This window comes from Globicephala melas, chromosome 20 (genome assembly GCF_963455315.2).
Source record: "Globicephala melas chromosome 20, mGloMel1.2, whole genome shotgun sequence".
In the NCBI taxonomy this organism is placed as follows: domain Eukaryota; kingdom Metazoa; phylum Chordata; class Mammalia; order Artiodactyla; family Delphinidae; genus Globicephala; species Globicephala melas.
Window position 1 is genome coordinate 48,539,805 of NC_083333.1, and position 18,816 is coordinate 48,558,620.

General features: G+C 35.5%; 1 protein-coding gene across 3 annotated transcripts in view; it reads left to right on the top strand.

Moving 5' to 3' along the window:
• BCAS3 (BCAS3 microtubule associated cell migration factor) overlaps positions 1-18,816 on the top strand; it is a 573,053-nt gene that overhangs the window by 128,292 nt on the left and 425,945 nt on the right. For all 3 annotated transcript variants that reach the window (XM_060290805.1, XM_030881822.2, XM_060290806.1), the window contains exons 9-10: positions 551-627; positions 16,425-16,501. In XM_060290805.1, the coding sequence (XP_060146788.1) occupies positions 551-627; positions 16,425-16,501 (154 nt within the window). The remainder of the gene's footprint in view (positions 1-550; positions 628-16,424; positions 16,502-18,816) is intronic.

Consider the following 18,816-nt stretch of genomic DNA (forward strand, 5'->3'; position numbering starts at 1 on the left):
AATATTTCAATAATCAGAAATGTCTCATTTACACTGAATAATAGTTATCTGAGCTTCCTTTCTCCCTCCCTCCCTCCCTTTCTCCCTCCCTCCTGCTCTCATTTTGGCTCTTGTGTTGGGAAATTCAGCAATCATTTTAAGTGCCAGGTTGTATAAATCCATTTTATGTTTAATTCCATGACTTTGAGCCAGCACTGGAAAAACACTTTTAGTAAATAGCCAGCAGTTTATTGATCTCATACATTCTTAATGAAGATAGGTTCATTTGATTTATAATGAATGAAAATGAAATTTTATTTTGAGGTGTAGTTCTCCTGTGACTTTTCTTCCTTTCATCTTGTCTATCTTGATCATATTAAGGATTTTGTGACTGTATTTTGACATTTAATAAGCAGATGTTTCTAGCCTATATGCTTTAAGAAGCGTTTGATTTTTAAAAATTCCTTTGGTATATACTTACTTAAATCTAGATGATTTAACTTATTTATAGTTCAGTTTATAGAATTTCACATTAACATTTTCTTTTGTGGTTTTTTCCCTCTAATTTTAGGATCCTTGTCGTAGTATTGCAGGAGAAAATTGCTGCCTTTGATAGCTGTACTTTCACAAAAAAATTTTTTGTCACAAGTACGTATCAACTTGATTTATTTCCTATCATATGCATTGAGTTTATACTACTTACTTGATAGAATCAGCAGACTAATTGGAATCATAACATCAGTATTTCATGCTTATTCAGTTACTGTATTTTTATGTTTCTGTGATGTCTTATTTAGTAATATAATTTTATGGTATATGTGTTCAACCCACAGTGCATTTTCTTCATATTACTGAGGAAGCCTTGTTGTATACCTCAGCTTTTCCTTATATATTTTCCTTGAGTCGTTGTGATTAATTTAGATTTGTGTAGCTACATTGTTAAATTACTTAATTAACATAACATACTTGTGGACATAACTGGATTATCATTCATGAGGGAAATGTGTCAGTCTTTCACTCCTTCTTTCCCCCACCTGTCACAACTCTGCCTGGATTTGCAGAAATAAGCCTAGATTCTGGATCCAAACACACACACACACACACACACACACACACACACACACACACACACACACACACACACACACACACACACACACACACACACACACACACACAGAGACACAGTCATACAGAGAGAGTGATTGTTTGATCAGTTGATCTATTTTTTAAAAAATTGGCCCGTGCAGTTGTGGGAGCTGGCAAGTCCAAGATTTGCAAGGCAGTCCAGCAAGCTGGAAATTCCAACAGGGGCCTTGTCTGGAGTTAGATTTTTTTTTTTTTTTTACTACAGCCTAGTAAAACAATAGTTTTCACTCTTTCGTGTTTTAACTCTTAACACTCACCATCAAAGCTATAGCTGTTTTTTCAGAGAATCTGTTATGTGTATGCTGCAGAAATAGTTCTGTTGGAACAGAGCTCATTTTTGTTATGTGTAGGGAATCCCAATCATACTGTTGCATCTCCTGAAATATCAGAACTATTTACACACTTACTCATCAGATGTTAATCCATGTATTAAGTTCTGAGTAGGAGACATTATTCCTTTCTGGTTAGAGCTCATGTTCTTGTTAATATCTTGCAATCTATATGTTATTGCATACATTATATAATATATACTATACTATATATAACACATGAATAATTCATTGTAATATATAGTTTATCATTTTGTAGCCTATGAAGAAGAATACAACTCACCTCCTTGATCTTGTAATCTTTTCTCTCAGAGATCTACAGAGATAATAATGGAGATCATGTTCATTGACATATTTTTGTTTTATCACAAGTTTACACCATTTACAAATTTACATTAGTATCTCTAGCACCTAGGACATTGGCTGGCACAATGTAGGCTCTCATTAACTATTTCTTGAATGACTGAGTACATTAACCCACTTATCAGTCAGTTATTTCATACTGATCAGAAATTTACTGATGTTTTAATAATGATTAAATATAGATTACCAGGAAGGATCTTTTATTGTTTTATCTATAAATTAAAAGTTTTGGGGGAGCATACATTTGTTAATAACATCTTCATTCAAAAATGTAGTATATATATAATATAGTAAGCTTTGAAAATTACATGGCCTGTTTTAGCATATTAATTCTTACAGATCTTATGCGTTAATATATTACCTTATAATTATATCACTCACTATTAAAATTGAAACAAGTAGAGAAATAGAGGAATCATGTATGAGTCTTTCCATTTCTTCCAGGTGTGTGAGCTACAGAGGAGTGAATTAGAACAGAGTATGAATATTTCAGCCAGATTTAGATGCCAGTTTTTCCTGAGTATTTGTCTTTACATCTTATCAGTAGTCTTCTGTTGTTTATCGTTAATCAAAGATATGTGTGTGTTGGCTTCTGCAAAGTTAGACATCTCTGTTGCAGGTCCATTTTAATTTTATACTCACAGATAGCTCTTGCTGCCTCAGCTGAGTGTTAAATTGGGGAGAACTCTCAAATCATTATTTGTTAAGATAGTTTATTTAAATGACAATATATGTTTTGAAATTTAAACCTTATTTAAACACTGGGCTCTACTGCGCTGTGCATGTTGAAAGTAATATTACACTTGCTAATAGATTTCAGTTTTCTTCTCTGTAATAAATGGTAGGGTATAAAGTCAGTTGTCACAGTTACTAAAGAGAAGTTAATATATGTAAGTAAGTTACTAATGGAGAGTTAATAATATTATTATTATTCTTTATCCACTAAAAAAAAACTAGCATAAATAATAATGCTAGTTTTTTTTAGTGGATAAATAAACCTTATAGATTTTTCATTGATTAATACCCACTATAGAATTTTAAAAGAAAAAATTAAACTTTATTATAAAGAAAGAATTGAAATAATTAGATTTGTGTATTTCATAGTTAGAGTCAAAGGACATAGGCTTTGTAATAATTTTGATACATTGGAATCAGAATAGGCTTTTCACAATACTCTGTTTTGTTGGAGAAAATGGGCAATGTATTATTTATATTATAATAGTAAATATTATATTTATATTATAATAGTAATTTTTAAGCTTAGATGATCTAATTAAATTTTACATAAAATCATGTAGATATAACCTGTATCTTTAATTGTTTATATCTATGTATGAGTGAAATTTGTCTCAACCAGCATGTCTGTTATTTAACTAATGGGTGATAGAAATGTATTTGTTTCAAATAAGGACCTACAAATAAGATTTAAACAAAACCCTATGCACTGTAGGCTATAATTACAATTTATTTTTTAAGAGAGTTTTGTTTTTGCACATTGATGATTTTGCAGCTTTTCTGGGAGAGTATTTTGCAGTCTGAGATTTTGCGATAGAAGAATTTGTTTTTGGAATGTCCTGACTTGGGTTAACTTACAGAAAGTACCTAAAGGCCTTGAGTCAATTGGCAGGATCAATATAGAAACTGGCACATTACAGAAATTTCATATTTTCATGGGATTTTACTGTACTTTCTCAATTAATCCATTTATAGTGGAAATAAGAGTGAAAATACCTTTAAGCAGAAGATGAGAGACTATAGTATGTATTCTTCTTACTTTTCAGTCTTACTTGAAATCATGAAGTTCTTGTAGAAAGGTGAATTTTTAGTCACGTTAAAATGGTGAAATGAACCTTTGATTTTCAGTCATTTTGCTTATTTGATAAATATTAGTCATTTAGTGATATGGCAAAAATATTGCATTTTATTAAATTACTAAAGCCATAGATATACCATTTCATTTCCTATGAGTGTTATTTTTTTGATGCCTTTTTTCTTTTTTAAAAAAAAATTATTTATTTATTGGCTGTGTTGGGTCTTTGTTTCTGCGCACGGGCTTTCTCTGTTTGCGGCAGGCGGGGTCTACCCTTGTTGTGGAGCATAGGTTCTAGGCGCGCGGGCTTCAGTAGTTGTGGCACGTGGGCTCAGTAGTTTTGGCTCGCGGGCTTAGTTGCTCCACGGCATGTGGGATCTTCCTGGACCAGGGCTCGAACCCGTGTCTCCCGCATTGACAGGCGGATTCTTAACCACTGTGCCACCAGGACAGTCCCTAAATGTTATTTTTTTTAAAAAATTTATTTGGGGAAATATATACAATTATTTAAAGACGGTAGTATAATGAACCACCACGTATTTATCATCTAGTTTCAATAAGTACCAACTCGTGGACAATCTTTTTCATTTATACCCTTCCCAAATTATTTTGAAGCATATCCCTGACATATAATTTAATCTATTATCTATATTTAAATGATAAGAACTTACAAAATCATTATTTCTGTATTACCAATTGATCAAATAATTTATCGTCTAAACTCTGAGGTCTTTTGATTGGAACAAAGGCCTTACTTGATGTAACTGTGGTCAACAAGTGTAAACTTGTACATTCCTTCCAACTGAACTCTCAAGGTTTTTGGCATACAAAACCTTCTTTATCAAAATCCAGTGTCCTTGCTAAATCTTTATCTCTACAACCCATTTTCATGCTGCTTATGCTACATTTTCTTTGAGCCACTCATAAATCTCAGTTCTTTGCAAGTGCTCTGTTTTCCTGCCTGAAATGGCCTTTTCACTAGCAGTCTCTCTTTCCACAGTGACTTAATCCTACATGTCTTTCTAGCCCCAGTGTAGATGTTAGTTCTTATATGATGTATTTCCTGATCCCCTTAGTTTAAGGAAGCCTCTCCTTCTTCTAAATCCCCAAAGATAGCAATTCCCAAAATCTATCCACAGAACAGTAGACCTTCAACATGCTGTGTAAATCAGGATGCCCTGGTCAAATAAACTTAGGAAATGCTGCCTTCTATTGGAGGATGCCAGTGGTGATTAGCATTTTAATTTGTTTAAATTTATTTACTATATTTCAATATTTCCTAGATTTATTAGATTACAGTACCGAATACCCTTTGGGAATGCTTTTATAGTGTAATTTTTCCCTCTGTTAAGACACTTAATTTCTATGTTATTGTATGTGTCTTCTGTCTACTTGTTCTGTCTTTGCCGCTATATAGTAATTTCCTTGAGAGCGAAGTTATTCATCTTGACTTGGATTAAGGAAGTAGGTCCGTCATGCAAGGTATAATATATCCATTTGTTCTAGCTAACTTAAAAATATTTCTGATGCTTATTTTTGGTTCTTACAATAATAAAACTCAATTTGCTAAAGATGAAAACATTTATCACAACTATTTCTACTTTCAAAGCATCAGTGGTTCTTTTCCAAGATGTTTAGCTAGCCAAAAGCGTTGAGAATGTAGTACAACTGTATCAAAAGTTATCAGATAAGGAAGAAAGTTATTCATATAGGATCAGTAGTCATCTCTAGAGAAAGTGATATAGGTTTAAACTGGGAATTATAAATTTGGTGGGTATTTAAAGAAATGAATATATGAATGCATATATGAACAAAGTTTCTTTTTCACGTTGGAGTTAAGTACACAGCTTTTCTGAAGTGTGAGTTTATTTGAAAATTATACCTTTGTAGTGATTAGCTCTTGAATATCTCTCCAGTATCTGGAGTATTGTTTCCCCTTTCAGGAGCAGGAGCTTCTGTTTTTTAAGCCTTTAGGAAGCACAAAATATCAATTGAGTTTGATAAAAATGAGTGTTCTTTTTTTTTTTACACGTTAATATTGTTTTAGGATCTTTGCCATATAGTCCCAAATGCTTCCCTCTGTATTGCTGGACTACTGAACAGTTGAAACAAGTATTATTAAAATATTCGTCTCATATTGTGTGAATTGTTCATGATAGGAAGAAGAGATCTGGAAGGATCACTAGTGTGTCTAGTGTTGCAGTCAGGTGCTTTATAAGTGGCATGCAGCAAGTCCTGGTCAAGTGGAGTGGAGCCCACAGTAGTGAATTTTCAGTAATTTCTGATTCATTAGGATTATCACTTATTCTGTGACTGTACTGCTTGTAAAATGGGTCTCGTGGCTTGAGGATGCCATGAAGTCTGTTTAGTATGGATTTCTTTAAGTCTGAAATGTATGTTAAATGTTGAAAAATGAGGTAGTATAAAAGTACAACTGTCATTTCTTGGTGACAAATGATGGAAATAAGTGTAATAAACTATGTGTTAAAATCCAGTGATATCTTTTGAAGATAGATGTCTAGTATCGTTGTCAGAACACACCTGCGTAACCTGGAAGGGGGTATGAGAAGGGGCTTTTGGGATTCTATAATGTCCTGTTTTTTGTTTTGGATGCTGCTTTTATGCACGCATATGTTTACTTTGTTGACTTGGGTACTTCTTTATCTATATTATATTTAAATACATAGTTTACATTAAAAAAAGAGTCCAGAAAGCATCAAGAACAACAAAAGTTGTGATTTCTCTCCTCACACTCTGAATGCTGTTCATTGTAGCATTTCACAGCAGATCTCCCCAAACCCTTCATCTATAATACTCTGGCCAATAGTAGTTATATATCTCATTTCATACTTCCATTTTCTCACCATTCTTAGTTACGTATTATTTTACTTTACTTGAAAACCCTATAAACCAGATTTATTCAAGGGTTGTTAGGTTCGTGATATTGATGATATTTAACGCATGCTTGTATGAAGAAATTTAGCTTCTTTTCTTTGAAATACAACTTCACCTTAAGGGATTTTTATCAACATTTTGAACAAAATTGAGCAAGACTTAATATTTAAAATCAAGGAACACATGGAGCCATTTCCTAACTTTAAATAAGCTTATTTTCCCCTAATTTTTGCAACCCCCACCCCCATCCCCATTCCTTTAAACAGACTGAAACTTTTGGCAGGTGGAAAGAAGCATGGTATAAGTTATGTGTGTTTCTCTGAATTTGGGTTATTCCATGCTTGTAAGCCAGTTTTGCTTGGGACAGTGAGAAGTACAGGATATAAGGATTGGAGGACAGGGGAGCTTATAGGCATACTGAGAATAGCATTCGTGGTAGCCCATTTAGTTTTTTTCCCCCATTGATTGGTTTCTAGTTATTAAAGAATTAGTACTAAAGCCCATGTAGAATGACAGATTCTTAATGAGGATATTGTTTTGTTCATGCAAGCATTTAATTTCTAAAAGAGTTTGAAAAGCTCTTGTGTAATACAATCATGATTGCCTAAGTTGTGTATGAATACAATGATGAGACTGTAAAATAAGTAGACAGCTGTGTCCATCAGAGAAAGCACCATGGGAATTTGTGCCAAAGGGTGGAAGGGCAGGTAAAGAGAGCTGATAGAGAACTGGAAAGGGAACACAGCCAATATGATGAGAAAGGAGACACCTTCGTATTTGGCTGTACAGAAAAGGTGGCCTTGAGCAGCTGTCTGATGTGGAAATCCAAAACCCACGTATGATTAAGAAAACAAAAGACCAAGACTGATAGATGTCATTAGCAGTCATTTCCAGTGTGCTTAAGTTTAAATGCAGATATGAAGTCTCCAGAGAGACCAAAGGATTGTATAGGAAATAACTCTTTCCACTGGCTTCTGTTTTTACTTTGAGGAGGAAAATTTATTCCTTACAATCCTAATGTTATTTCTTAGGGTTAGAATGTGTATTTTTCATTTATGTTAATGGTGAATTACAAATAAGGAATGTATTTTAAGGATCTTTAAAATGTAAAATTAGTTTTAATTTTGGGAAGAGGAACCTTTCTTTTTATGTTTCTAAGCAAGCTTGTAACATTGATAAGAAGAGATTGGCAGGTTAATGTGGCATCTAAGACCAGTTCAAGTTAAAACCCTGTTCTTTTGGTTTCCCATCTGTATACAACAGACTAGGCTGCCATGGTGTTTTCAGAGCCCAGGCAGGTGTTCAGTATAAAGTGGACTCTAAATAACATGTATGCCATGAACTAACGTGATTTTCATATTTTCTGCACATAATTCCCACCCATTGAACCCGTTGAGCCTTTGAATGGCATTACTCTGTTTCATATACATAAAAAATAAAGCAAAAATAAAATCAAGTTTTAAATTCAAAGCTCATGGAACCTTAAGAGGGTCATTAATCAGGAGTAAGATGGTCAAATAAATCTCTGAAATGATATTTAACATTTTATGTGCTTATTCTTTCTGGAGAGGGTTTCATAGTCCTTTTTGAACTTCATTCAGTGTGTGGTCTTTTGTGACTTGTGTCTTTCACTGAACATAGTAGAAGATTATATTTTTTAGAGCAGTTTTAGGTTCACAGCAAAATTAATCAGAAGACACAGAAATTTCCCATATAACCCCAGCCCCACACATACATAGTCTCCCTCTCCCCCATTATCAGCATCCCTCACCAGAGTAGTACATTTGTTACACTTGATGAACCTACACTGACACATAATTATCACTCAGAGTCCATTGTTTATCTTAGGATTCCCTCTTGGTGGTGTACATCAGTGGGCTTGGGTAAATGTATAATGACATATATCCATCATTGTAATATCATACAGAGTATTTTCACTGCCCTAAAAATCCTCTGTGCTTTGCCTGTTCATCTCTGCCCTCCCGTTCCCCCCAGCAACCATGGCATTTCCTAGAATGTCATATAGTTGGAATCATAGTATGTAGCCTTTTCTGATTGGCTTCTTTCAATGAATAATATCATGTTTCCTCCATGTTGTTACCCAACTTCAAGATTTACTATAAAGCTACAGTAATCAAGACAGTGTGACATTGGCAAAAGAATAGACAAGCAGAATAGAGAGCCCAGAAATAAATCTTTGATGAAGAAGCAGAGGTAGCACGATGGAGCAGAGATAGTCTCTTTAACAAATGGTACTGAACAACTGGACATTCACGGGCATAAAACTGAATTTAGACACAGACTATACATCCTTCACAAAAATTAACTCAAAAAATATCACAGGCCTAAATGTAATACATAAAGTATAAGATTTATAGAAGATAACATAGGTGTAAACCTAGATGACCTTGGGTATCGTGATGACTTTTTAGATACAACACCAAAGGCACCAAAGAAATAACTGATAAAGTGGGCTTCACTAAAATTAAAAACTTATGCTCTGCAAAAGACAATGTCAAGAAAATGAGAAGAAAGGCCACAGACTGAGAGAAAATATTTGTAATAGACAAATTAATATTTGCCAACGAAGCAACTGACAAGGGATTAATCTCCAAAATATACAAACAGCTCATGCAGCTCAATATCAAAAACAAACCAATCAAAAAATGGGTGGAAGATCTAAATAGACATTTCTCCAAAGAAGACGTACAGAATGCCAAAAAGCACATGAAAAGATGCTCAACATTGCTAATTATTAGAGAAATGCAAATCAAAACTACAATGAGGTGTCACCTCACACCAGTCACGATGGCCATCATCAAAAAAATCTACAAACAATAAATGCTGGAGAGGGTGTGGAGAAAAGGGAACCCTCCTACACTCTTGGTGGGAATGTAAACTGGTACAGCCACTATGGAGAACAGTATGGAGGTTCCTTAAAAAACTAAAAATTGAACTAACATATGACCCAGGAATCCCACTCCTAGGATATACCTGGAGAAAACCATAATTTGAAAAGATACAGGCACCCCAGTGTTCACTGCAGCAGTATTTACAATAGGCAGGACATGGAAGCAACCTAAATGTCCATCAACGGAGGAATGGATAAAGAAGATGTGGTACATATATACAATGGAGTATCACTCAGCCATAAAAAAAGAACAAAATAATACCATTTGCAGCAACATGGATGGACCTGGAGATTATCATACTGAGTGAAGTTAAGTCAGACACAGAAAGACAAATATCATGATATTGCTTATGTGTGGAATCTGAAAAAAGGGGTACAGATGAACTTACCTTCTCTACAAAACAGAAGTAGAGTCACAGATGTAGAAGACAGACATATGGTTAACGGGATAAGGTGGGGAGGGATAAATTGGGAGATAGGAATTGACATATATACACTACTATATATAAAATAGATAACTAGGACTTCCCTAGTGGTGGAGTGGTTAAGAATCCTCCTGCCAATGTAGGGGACATGGGTTCGAGCCCTGGTCCGGGAAGATCCCACATGTCACGGAGCAACTGGGCCCATGTGCCACAACTACTGAGCTTGCGCTCTAGAGTCCGTGAGCCACAACTGCTGAAGCCCGCACATCTAGGGCCCGTGTTCTGCAACAAGAGAAGCCACCGCAATGAGAAGCCCGCGCACTGCAACGAAGAGTAGCCCCTGCTTGCCTCAACTAGAGGAAGCCCATGCACAGCAACCAAGACCCAACGCAGCCAAAAATAAGATAAAATAGGTAGCTAATAAGAACCTACTGTACAACACAGTAGAACAGGGAACTCTACTCAATACTCTGTAATGGCCTATATGGTAAAAGAATCTAAAAAAAGAGTGGTTATATGTATGTATAACTGACTCACTTTGCTGTACACCTGAAACTAACACAACATTGTAAATCAACTATACTCCACAAAAAAAAAAAAAAAAAAGGACAAACCTAATAATGGGCTGTTATCCAAAATATACAAAGAACTCTTAAAATTCAGCAAGAACAAAATAAACAACCTGATTAAAAAATGGGCCAGTGACTCTTGACAGGCACCTCACCAAAGAATAATAAGCATATGATATGATACTCCATATTATATGTCATCAGAGAAATGCAAATTAAAACAATGAGATAATCATCACACGTCTAAAATCCAAAACACTGAGAACACCAGTGCTGTCAGAGTTGTGGAACAACAGGAACTCTCATTGCTGGTGGGCAGGCAAAATGGTGCAGCCACTTTTGGAATACAATTTGATAGTTTCTTACAAAACTAGACCTACTCTTAGTATACAATCCAGCAATCTCACTTCTTGTTATTTAACCAAATGAGTTGAAAACTATGTTCACACAGCCTTCACACAGATATTTATAGCAGCTTTATTCACATTGCCAAAAGTGGAAGCAACCAAAGTGTCCTTCAGTGTGTGAATGGATAAACTGTGGTGTATCCTGACAGTGGAATATTATACGTCATTTCTTTTTATTGCTGGCCATTTAGTTTGTTTCCATTTTGGGGGTTTTATGAATAATGCTTTCATAAATGAAAGGTTTTTATGGGGACATCTATTTTTGATTCTCTTGGATATAAGTATTTGTGTGGATATGTTTTCGTTTCTCTTGGGTATGTACCCAGGAGTCGAATTACTGGGTCATATGGTAATTCTATCCTTAACTATTTGAAGAGCTGTTGGGCACAGTGACCGCACATTTTACATTCCTACCAGCAGTGTATGAGGGTTCCAGTTTCTCACCAATGATTGTTAATAAGGTTATATACATCCTGTTGGTATCTCACAAAGTAGTATCTGATTATACTTTTTTTTAAATCTTTATTGGAGTATAATTGCTTTACAATGGTATGTTAGTTTCTGCTTTATAACAAAGTGAATCAGTTATACATATACATATGTTGCCATATCTCTTGCCTCTTGCGTCTCCTTCCCTCCCACCCTCCCTATCCCGCCCCTCTAGGTGGGTCACAAAGCACCGAGCTGATCTCCCTGTGCTATGCGGCTGCTTCCCACTAGCTAGCTATTTTACGTTTGGTAGTGTATATATGTCCATGCTACTCTCTCACTTTGTCACAGCTTACCCTTCCCCCTCCCCATATCCTCAAGTCCATTCTCTAGTAGGTCTGTGTCTTTATTCCTGTCGTACCCCTAGGTTCTTCATGCCCTTTTTTTTTCCTTAGATTCCATATATATGTGTTAGCATACAATATTTGTTTTTCTCTTTCTGACTTCACTCTGTATGACAGACTCTAGGTCCATCAATCTCACTACAAATAACTCAATTTCGTTTCTTTTTATGGCTGAGTAATATTCCATTGTATATATGTGCCACATCTTCTTTATCCATTCATCTGATGATGGACACTTAGGTTGCTTCCATGTCCTGGCTATGGTAAATAGAGCTGCAATGAACATTTTGGTACATGACTCTTCTTGAATTATGGTTTTCTCAGGGTATATGCCCAGTAGTGGGATTGCTGGGTCATATGGTAGCTCTATTTGTAGTTTTTTAAGGAACCTCCATACTGTTCTCCATAGTGGCTGTACCAATTTACATTCCCACCAGCAGTGCAAGAGTGTCCCTTATACTTTGTTTTGATAGATCTTTATTGGAGTATAATTGCTTCACAATACTGTGTTAGCTTCTGTTGCACAACAAAGCGAATCAGCCACATACACGTGTCCCCATATCCCCTCCCTCTTGAGCCTCCCTCTCATCCTCCCTATCCCACCCCTCTAGGTCATTGCACAGCACCTAGCCGATTTTCCTGTGCTATGCTGCTGCTTCCCACCAACCAACTGTTCTACATTCGGTAGTGTATATATGTCGATGCTACTCTCACTTCGCCCCAGCTTAGCCCTCCCACCCCGTGTCCTCAAGTCCATTCTCTACATCTACCTCTTTATTCCTGCCCTGCAACTAGGTTCATCAGTACCATTTTTTTTTTGATTTGCATTTCCTTATGGCTAATGATGCTGAGTATCTTTTCATATGCTCATCTTCTATCTTCTTTGTCAAATTTTACATTGATTTATTTGTCTTTATTGAGTTATACTAGTTCTGTTTATATTTTAGATACAAGTCAGTTATTAGATATATGTTTTGCCCAACTCCCATTCTCTGAGTTGTCTTTTCTGTTTCTTGGTGGTGTCGTTTGAAGCACAAAGATTTTAGTTTTGATGAAGTTTAATTTATCTATTTTTTTCTTTTATCACTTGTACTTTTGGTGTCATATCTAAGAAAGCATTGCCTGTGGTTATGAAGATTTACCATGGTTTGTTCCAGGAGGTTAATACATTAGCTTTAGTCTTTGATTCATTTCGACTTTGTATGTAGTGTGAGGCCAGGGTTCAGTTTCATTCGTTTGCATGCGGATATCAGTTGACTTATCATCATTCGCTGAAAGGATTATTCTTTCCCCATTGACTTGTCTTGGTAGCGTTGTTGAAAGCCAATTGACCATAAATGCAGACATCTGTTTTTTCGAAAAAGGTCTGAAATCTTTTGAGTTGTCTTTTCCAAGAAAAATAAGGCAGGGTGTTACAGAGAGTAGTTAAATCCTTTGTTTTTCAAAATGAGTTCAGGTCTTCTCCCCACTAGGACCAACATTCTGGGAGGATGCCATGTAAAATTGCATCAGTCTCAAGAATCTTTTAGTTATAGAATCATCTTCATGTAGCATGCTTTTTGTGGATTTTACCTTTATTTAAATTTGGAAACCTGATATTTTAAAATATCCAGCTCTCTTTTACTTTGTTCACAAACATTGTAACCTTGTTAGAATTAGTCCCAGTATTATAGAGGTTTGGGTTGTGTTTTTTTTTTTGTTTTTTGTTTCTTTTTTCTTCACTTGTTTTCAGAGTTTAGCTGGAGGCAATGGTTAATCTTTAAAGGAGTCATGCTTATAAAGTTGGGATAGTGCTGAGAGGCTGATGGTCTGCTGATTCCAGCTGTAAAATGTTTTTTGGAGAGCAGAAAAACAATTTGCTTTCATTCCAATACACTATAATTCTTGAGATCCACTAGCTTTCTAAAAACATTGACTCAAAAAGTGAAATGGAGAATTGTAAACTACATCTTTTCTTAGTATTCTTTAGTATTTGGAAGGCAGGTATACTTATATATTATTAGGATCTGTTGAGGCAAAATAGTTATCGGAGTTGGTTGAGTTAGATTATGTTGACTTTAAAGTTCAGGAGATTAGCTGCCTCTAATGTAATGCCACATCACAGGTATTTATTTCTGTTTTTTATTTGGTTATTTTTTTCATGACATTTTAAAAGGGGAAATTTTCTTATAGACAGTGTTTATGCTCATTTCTCCAGTTCTGAAATTATATATGGTCTATGTATATACACTTATATAAAAGTACATTTTGGTGTGAAAAAAGTACATTTAGGTGTGGGTGTCATAATGAAATCTATTATGTAAATACTGTGTGATATATACATTAGAGTGTGTTGTCTTTGTATTATATTAGTGGACCTTTTTTTCTATGTATATGTCCATAATATGTGTCCATAATATGCCTTCAGTGATTATAGTAACATCACAGTTACCCAGAAGCTGATTTTCCAGAAATCCAAACATTCCAAACACACCACTTTAAACCCTGAAATACAAAAAAAGTTTTTAAACAATGAGTGAAACATTAGAAAACTTACATCTTATATTTTGTATGACATATGGATTTTCTCTTAGGATTATTATCTTCATCTTCTTTAAAAATGAACACTCAGGGAATTCCCTGGTGGTCTAGTGGTTAGGATTCCGTGCCGAGGGCCCGGGTTCAGTCCCTGGTCAGGGAACCAAGATCCCACAGGTTGCTCGGTGTGGCGAAAAAAAAAAGAAAAAAGAAAACTCAAAGTAGATGGAGTTGAAGGAGCTGAAATGAAAACTAGCAGTAACAAAAGCAACAGCGACTTGCGCTTCTCTAGTGGCTGTGAACACAACGGCATTACTATTTCAGAATCACCACGATTGCTACTCAAAGGCTTTCTGAATTCAGGCAAGCATGTATGTACAATTAAGGAAGATTTCTATTAAAAAATGGCTTTAAAATGAACACAAAAAGCCTAACCTAAAGAATAGGCAAGCACAATATTTGAAAAATATTTGAAAATTTTTCTTCTGTAGATGACTTTTTTTTTTGCAAGTGTGTCTTATACATATGCTTTGATTAATTTAGGTGCATTGTTTAATTTATTCAAACATTTATTAAGCTATTTTTCAGGTATTATTCTAAGCAGTATAGATTTAACTGTGAACAAAAGACACAAACATGACCTTAATCAAGTGGAAGACAGAAAATAAAGAAGCAAAAAGATAAATAAATATATTACAGAACATATAAATTTTATTTATTTTTTATTTATTTTATTCACTTATTTATTTTTGCGGTACGCGGGCCTCTCACTGTTGTGGCCTCTCCCGGACGTGCAGGCTCAGCGACCATGGCTCACGGGCCTAGCCACTCCGCGGCATGTGGGATCTTCCCGGACCAGGGCTCGAACCTGTGTCCCCTGCATCGGCAGGCGGACACTCAACCACTGCGCCACCAGGGAAGCCTATTTTTATTTTTGACAGTACTTGTCAAAGTAGTTATTCATTCATTGATAACTCTATTCCTGTTAGGATCAGCACTAGACTGAGACTTTCTGCTGGGTAAGGTATTTTCAGGTGTGCTGTTCATGCTATTCAGATTAGATATTTTTTCCTGGTACGCTCATGTGTTTCATGCAATTTGGCTGTTTTTCTTTGTTTGTATTGTTTTGTTTTTTGTCATGGGAAGAAAAGGTTATTTTTATAAAAACCTGTCTCGTATAAGTTTAGATTCCAAATTGAGACCTAAACTATGAAATAGATAACCTCAGTTTGATCCGCTAGTGTACATTTTAGGGAAAAACATTTGTGAAAATATTAACCAGATACTTGTGGAATGATAAACAAGGAATTCTTTAGGTTAGGCTTTTTGTGTTCTTTGATTCTGCAGTCTCCTTTGAGTAGTCCCTTAAAAGCAGTTTTGTGAAACCCTGTAATATTATTTTGTGTAGCTGACAGATGAGGACATTATACTCAGAGACCTTATTGGTATAGTCAGAAGGGGAGATGAGACCCTCACGGATGACAGATATCACTTACTTGACTGAATTGTGTTGTGTCTTGTTTAGTGGAGTTCGGGAAGATGGCATTGGTGTTTCCATGGTGTTGGTGACCACTGTCAGGAATGTGTGATTTTTTTTTTGAAATTGGAGAACCACAAAATAATCCTACCTACTAGATTGTTTTTGGCTGGGCTGAAAGTAAGAAGAATGAAATTGAATGCTTAATGTAAATGCATAGGATTATGTAAATTAGTTCCCCAACATCTCCTGATGCACCCTTTGTGGATTACTTCTCCCCATTAGCTCCACACCTAAGTTACTTGTTCTACCCTGCCCCTGTTATTGTCATTTTATTTTAGGGTTATGTCTTTCTTATCTTTGCCCTTAAATTCCTGAGCCAATTGTATCCTTTCTCTTTCTTCTCTAAACAGTTTTGCTAGACTTATGAAATTGTAGGCTTATGATTTTTAAATGATTCTTCTTGGCTTCTCTCTCTTGTTCCAGGAATAACTGTATAAAATGCCCAATTTTTGCGAAAAGTGAATACCAGTTCTTCCCAGATTTATTTCTTATTGGAACAGAGTCAAAACCCAAAGGAAACTGTAGAGGAGAAAAAAATGAACCTCTTTTAGCTATTAAAATAATGACTAGGTTATGGGAATTTTATGTGAGACTTGAAAAAATAAAAGCATTTGATTATTCTGTTTTTATGGCATCAAAATATGATGCACCAACGGAAATTATTAAATTTCTTACATTGCCATTTGAAAATTTTCAGGCTGCTACCCTTGTCCCGGGCCCAACATGAATCCTATTGCTCTTGGGAGCCGCTGGCTTGCTTATGCAGAAAACAAGGTAAGCAGGGCCGTGTTGGAATGTTTGTAATGGAGGAAGTGTTGAAGAGTTTTCCAAAGGTAATTAACAACCAATAATGAATGTTTAACTTACTAGTTTGTTTTCTCTGGTTTGGTTTTTGTTTTAATTGGGCACCCAGTTGTCTGATCTTATTGCTCAGGATCAATATTTGGACTCAGCCTTACTTTTCCAGGCTTAGTTTTATATAGAGAACTTTACTCCATTAATTTTAAATCACAGCATTGATATCATTACAGGAGTTTCTGTGGAGCTAGAAATCAGGAGGCAGGAATGACTTCTGTCTTTAGTAGTTGGTTGGGAACCTGAGGCATAGAATAATTTAATGGACTTCAACTGTATGTGTACATTTAAATCTAAACAAGCGTTCTGCCATTTGTTGTTATTTATCAATCTCACTTACCTCTTAAGGTCATCATAGTAAATGAAGATATTATATTTATACATTGAAACTTTTTTTATGTCTAGTTCAAAGCAAAGGGCAAATCCCTTTTTATGCCATTTAGTGCCCTGCATATGAATATAGAACGAAACCTAAAAAAATATTACAGACTTCAAAGAAGATCATTTTTTTGTTCCCTTTTTGCTTGTTTGTATGGTTACTGTATATTGAGAATAATATGAAATAATATGTATTGAAGAGTTCTTGACACAAGTCTGGATATGGTAAGTACAACAATTATTTGGTGAAACCACAGTATATCTCTAGCCTCTGGAATTCACAAAATCAAGAAACTACTGGAGGAATTTATTTTTCTGGATGAATCCCTTGATGCTTTTTCCAGAATTCTGTCCGCTACATATAGGTATTTTGCATTTTAGTGAATGCTGTATTTATACTCTACCCTCTTCTTTCTCTGGATTATCCAGTATATCACTTTTCAAATTCATTCTTTTCAAATAAGACAAGAGGCATACAATTCAGTGTGCTGACATCATGGTATCTTCTAATGATTATGTCTGTAGGAAATTTCTTTGAGTGCCGGAGACATCCAAGACTTCCAAGAGGAAGATAAATACATTGTCCCTTGGCTCTTGCAGATTTATTGTGATGTGTGGGAAACTACTCATTTAGGATTGTAGGTATTATGCAAATAGTTACATATTATTTTCTTATGGAAAAAACTTCCTTCATAGATGCATAGCATCAAAGTGTGCCAGTTGTCTTGCCTTTGTCTTGCCTTTGCCTTTGTAGAGATACGTGTCAGTAACATCTAGTGTTATATACGGAGACCAGGACGTGTAGTGGCATTCACAAGGAGTTTACTAATCAGATGGTTGTACCATCCTTTGGAAGAAATATTTCCAGATAAATGTGTTTCCATGGTATTTACATAAGAGCTAGTATTTGTTAACAGTTTCTGATTGTAGTAGCATTTGGGCTGAGTGTGGAACTGCAGAAATTAAATTTTGGAGCAACAGTTTCTTTCAGTGAAAATGCTCTTTGACTACAGTTTTAACCAAGAGGCCATATTATCTTGATTGTGTTTGTTTTTCAGTGCCTATTTTTAAGTGTACTTTTAACTTGGAAGACTTGCAGAAAACCTGCAAGAATTAATAGAGTACAAATGTTATAAAGTACACCCATGTACTCTTTACTTAGGTTGACCTCTGAACAATCTCAGAGTAAGTTGCATATATCACATTACCCCAGAATACTTAAGTTATCAGCCAATTTAATTTTTAAAAAATTTATTTATTTTATTTTTGGCTGCGTTGGGTCTTCGTTGCTGCGCGCGGGCTTTCTCTAGTTGTGAGCAGGGACTACTCTTCGTTGTGGTGCGTGGGCTTCTTATTGCAGTGGCTTCTCTTGTTGCAGAGCACAGGCTCTAGGCACGTGGACTTCAGTAGTTGTGGCATGTGGGCTCAGTAGTTGTGGCTCGCGGGCTCTAAAGCACAGGCTCAGTAGTTGTGGTGCATGGACGTAGTTGCTCCACAGCATGTGGGGTCTTCCCGGACCAGGGCTTGAACCTGTGTCCCCTGCATTGGCAGGCGGATTCTTAACCACTGCGCCACCAGGGAAGTCTGCCAATTTAATATTGATAAGCTACTTTTATCTATTATAGCATCCATGTTCCAATTTTGTCAATTAACCCTATCATATCATTTGTAGAAAATTTTTTCCTATAGTGCAGATCCAGTCTAGGATCAGGTATTATATCTTGTAAGAGTGTCCCTTCTTTTTTTATCTTTTACAGGATTGGTAATTTTGAAGACTACAGCCCCCTACATCTACCCCTTATTCTTTTTAGTAGAATGCTTTTTATTTTCAGTGTTTTGATGTTTTCTCTTGATTA